Here is a 4529-nt window from a genome sequence, read left to right as displayed (position 1 = left end):
GCCCCGCTCGCCGCCGGGTCGCGCCGCGACCCCGCCCCGCCCCGCGGCCGCCGTGCGCAGGCGCGCGGCCGGGCCCCGTCAGGGCGCGGTGACGTGTGGGCGCCACCGCCCGGCCCGGGACGGGGCGGGGCGGGAGCGGCGGTACCGACCCGGCCGCGGCCCCGCAGCCCCGCCATGTTCAACGTGGAGAGCCTGGAGCGCGCCGAGCTGGGCGAGAGCCTCCTCACCTGGGTGAGTGCCGCGCTCCCGCCCGCGCTGCGCTGGGCCCTGCCGCAGGGACGCGGCGCCGGGCGCCTCCCGCCCCCCCGCCGCCCCGCTGCGGCGGGAGAGGCGCCGCGCCCCGGAGCCCGCCCCGAGCCGGGCTCTGCGGGGCCCCGGGGGACCGGCCTCGCCTTGTCCGTGCCCTGTCTTGTCGCTCCGGGGGTGCCCGCGGCGAGGCCTTGCTCCGCCCGAGCGCTGCCCCCGCGGCGGGCGAACAAAAGGCCGGGGCCGGCGCGGCCGAGGGAGCGCCCCCGGAGCGCCCGGGCTGTGCGGGTCAGCTGCGGGCCCTGGCTTTGGTCCTGTCCCCGGTCCTGTCCCCGCTGTGCCGTCCGTGTGTCACTGCCCCGCTGTTCTGGCCCGCCCGCCGCTCTCGGCCCCGTTTCTGACCAGAAACTTGTATTTCCGCCTGCTTGTTTTTCTCTGTATTTAAGCAGCGCTTGAGTCTCGAGAGACAAAATTCCACCGGCGAAGTCGAGGATGATACAGTATAAACCTAATCGGTTGATATATCCGTCCCTGGAGGTCTTCAAGGCCATCTTGGATGGGACGCTGAGCAACCTGGTCTAAATGAAAGATGTCTCTGCCCACGGCAGGGGAGTTGGAACAAGATTATCTTCAGTGCCCCCTTCCAACCCAAACCATTCTACGATTCTATGATTTTATGCTAAGAATTACTTTATCTCATTTTAATGTTTGGAGATTTGTCCAAAAACGTCTTCAGGTTACACTGTCACTCCAAGAGCAGCCAAAATATAATGGACGTTTAGCTGGGTTTGCAGTTACTCTGTAACCTGAGCAGGGACTGTAACATAGCCGCAAAACTTTGTATTTCTGTAGCAGCTGATTTGGTGGTTAGTTGTCTCTAACCCCGGGTTTGGTTTTGTGGCAGGTTTGGAGTTTTTTTTCCCCCCTCTATAAAAAAAAATGCCAAGGAAGTACTCGTTTATGAAACTCTGCAGTACAGTTGACTGTTGAAGAGAAACAGAGATTTTCAGGTATCTGGTGTATGAGAGACCAGAGCTGACTGAAGCTCAGATGGTGATGAGTAAGTTCCTGGGGAATGACAGGTTAGGTTTCTCTGTGAAACCTTTCTCAAAAAGGATGAGCAAGGAAAATTCACTAATTGTTAGAGGTGAGCAAGTGGCCTGGACATTACAGAAGGCGAGGTTTTGGGGAAGAATGTGCCCCAGTGCTTCATACAAGTCTGGAATAAGTAACTGAGTTTCTCTTTCCTTCATATTCCTGCCAATTTTAGCATCTTTGTTATGGTTGGCCACTTGTCTTGCTTTTGGTTTTCCATGCTTTCTCTTTCAGAAGTTGGGAAGTCCCAACATGAGGAATTCGATGTGTGTCAATACCGGCAAAGAAAGGCTGAGTGAGAGGCTCAGTCTTTATAATCTGCAGTCCTAAAGCTGTACCTATCCAGTGGGGTCTGGTCCTCTCTGTAGTAATGGTCCACACAGGTCCCTTTACAATTCTCAACTTTGCAGCCCCTCAGATACTGAGCTAATGAAGAAACTAGCCTTATCTTTTTGTGGTCAGCAGAAACAGTAGATCCTCTTGAACAGCTTTAGATTTGGTCAACATGATTCTGAGATGAATGTGTGAAGTTATGGGTTATTTTTACAGTTTCATCATTTTTTATGTGAATGTGGCTTTGAAACAGACTCAATAAAAAAAAAAAGACGATTTCAGAGAGGTGATTTCAGTTTATTCCAGGATACATGAAAATTGCAAAAGAGGCAATGAAGTTTTTTGTTCCTCAATGAAACTGAGTGTTTATAAACAAGATGGCTTTTTTTTTTTTTTTTTTTTTTTTTTTTTTTTTTTTTTGTCTGGCCTTCTCTCAAATCCCATAATGATTCTTGGGAAACCGTTCATTTAGATGGGAGAGGAGAGCTGTCTTAATAGCATTTTATGCGTATCTCGGATGGCCAGCCTTTTCCCATTATGCCAGAGAAGCTGGCTGCTCCTGAAAACTGGTTTAGCCTCCCAGGTTGCTTGTTTAACATTCATACAGATGTACCTAAACAGGTTTGTCTGTGTTTTGAATAGATAAGGCTTTCCACACGTGTGAGAACCTGTTCAACCTAAACTGAATGTTTGCTCAGATGGATATAGGGTCACATGAAAGTGTTCCTCCCCCTGCCAACTCATTGGAGGGGAAAGGGGACTACCAGCCCCTTTTACCTTGCAGGCCTGTGATTCCTATTCTGGTATGTTTAAGCTGGAGCAGGCTGCTTACCTATGAATATGTTTTGGTTTATTTTCAAAGATTTTGCCAATGCCCATTTTTGTCATTATACTCTAACTCGGGGTGTGATTCTCATTTTTTTTTTCACCTCTCTTACGGTAGCATCAAATGGGTTCATAAATAATTTTCGTTCAGGATTTTAAACAGCTGGGTGAGCTTTGGCTTTCTACCACTTTAGCAGGTGACCATGATTTTATTTTCAGGCAGACAGGGTAGTGGTGACTTGAGCAAAACTGAACTGAGGACCTGAGAGCAAATACTGACTGATCTTATATATACTTTAGCAGTGGTTTCTACGTAACTGCCTAACTAACTCTCCACCACTCTCCCCCGCCGGAAACCTCTTCAGAGACTATTCTGTGTGCTATGGGATTGTTATCCAAGATGCACTTCACCCAGGGCACTTTAGAAAAATGTAGCTGTTAAGGTAAAGCTACAATAATATTAAAATTGTTTCAGCGTATCTAATAGAGATTCACAATGTCTTTTTTCGTTTAAAACTTAAGAATGGTCCAAATATAAACAAATGGGTTTTTCTGGTTTGTTTTTGGTTTTGGTTTTTTTTTTTTTTCTTTTTTCTTTTTGTGTAGCGTCAGGGCTGCTCGCAACTCAGATACATAGCTAAGGCATTTCTTAAAACGTGGAGAGCTGTCAAATGTGCCTGTGGCAGTTACACTTTAAAATGTCTTTAAAGTCGGTGTGGTGGCTACAGGCTTTTCCTGTGTAACCTGAGAAATTTTCTTTTTTAACATAGAACTAAGACGTGATACCGAAAAGATTGCTTAGCATTGGTATGTAAACAGTAGGATTCCTCAATGAGGTCACTGCTGAGTGGCTATGAGTAGCAAATTGCTGTGAAGGTGTCATGAAACTTCTTTCATTGTGATGAATATCTCTTATTTTGCTATGTGCTGCCTCCACTGAGCTGTGTCTTGCCTGCTTTCTTTTTTTTTTCAAACCCTCAAGGCCGAATATAGTTTCTGTTAAAACTTCTGTGATAAGTGAGAACTTTTTAAACACTGCAAGGCCCCTGCTTTGGCACCTTCTGTTTTAGAAGCACTTCGGCCACTTATGTGATATGAGTCCTTTGACCTTTCTTCCTTTTCAGCTGAAAAATCTCTTCAGTACAGTGTATCTCTGTCTTCTGTGTGGTGGCCTATCCCCAGCTGGAAGGATTTGTCTGTGTTGGTATGAAATATAGAGACCATGTGAGCAAGTGGTGAAACAGATTTTGATTCCTCAGGAAGGCTGCTTTTAAATGCTTGGTAGGCACCCTTTTCAGAGAGAATCAAATTGCTGGAAATTAGTGGGAAAGCTATTTTCTGCTACTGTCCAGTTATGTTCTTTTTAGATTATGTGGTTCTTGATCCTGTGCATCTATGTTTTTAAGTGCTCTTCCGGTCCTTGTAGATGCCAAGATCATAGGCGACTTGCTAAGCCTGTTTAAATTCTTTCTTCTTCCAGTCCTTGATCACTGACCACAAAGTCGTAGGGTTTCATTTTCTTTTGATGATAGAATTGCATCAGCATCTCTTACCTCTTGAAAAAAAAATCAAATTTCAGGAGTGTTCGATTGTGCTCATGATGACAGCGAGTCAAGAAGGCAGTTTTTTTGAATGATGTTGCTGTTAAGATAGAAGCAAAAAAACACCCTGAGCTTGTCAGCAGTCATGGATTATGGGTTGAGGAACCTGGCAGATCACAGCCCCTGTAACTGATATGAAGGACCAGTAGACTGAGCAACCTTTTTTTATTTTTTATGACCTCTCACTGATATGGTAAAGAATTTATTGCTCCACCCTTTAAAGGGATAGCTGTCTGAGACAGTGATATTCTGAGTGTAACATTTGCTGTGCTTGAAGGAGCTGGAGTGTCTAGCACCATTGTTAGGTTATAGGGATTTTTTTAACCTATTGCCAAGAGGTCAAGCAAAAGCAGAGGCACTTCTCTTCAAGATTACATTGTAAAGCAAGTGATAGGAGGCTGCTAACATATGAATACAATAATTAAAGAT

General features: G+C 46.2%; 1 protein-coding gene across 5 annotated transcripts in view; it reads left to right on the top strand.

The window, feature by feature from the left end:
- Positions 1 to 105: 105 nt before the first annotated feature.
- The window catches only part of HOOK3 (hook microtubule tethering protein 3), an 80830-nt gene continuing 76406 nt past the window's right edge, over positions 106 to 4529 (top strand). For 3 of the 5 annotated variants that reach the window (XM_027745218.2, XM_027745217.2, XM_039379295.1), the window contains exon 1: positions 107 to 231. In XM_027745218.2, the coding sequence (XP_027601019.1) occupies positions 175 to 231 (57 nt within the window). In that variant the 5' untranslated portion in view covers positions 107 to 174. Of the gene's footprint in view, positions 232 to 4529 lie in introns of all 5 variants that reach the window. The other 2 variants (XM_027745219.2, XM_027745215.2) reach the window with 1 other exon arrangement.

The sequence above is a fragment of the Pipra filicauda genome, unplaced genomic scaffold (genome assembly GCF_003945595.2).
Source record: "Pipra filicauda isolate LSUMZ 115617 unplaced genomic scaffold, ASM394559v2 scaffold163_size1657671_pilon, whole genome shotgun sequence".
Classification (NCBI taxonomy): Eukaryota; Metazoa; Chordata; class Aves; order Passeriformes; family Pipridae; genus Pipra; species Pipra filicauda.
This window is presented reverse-complemented; position numbering and strand designations above follow the sequence as displayed.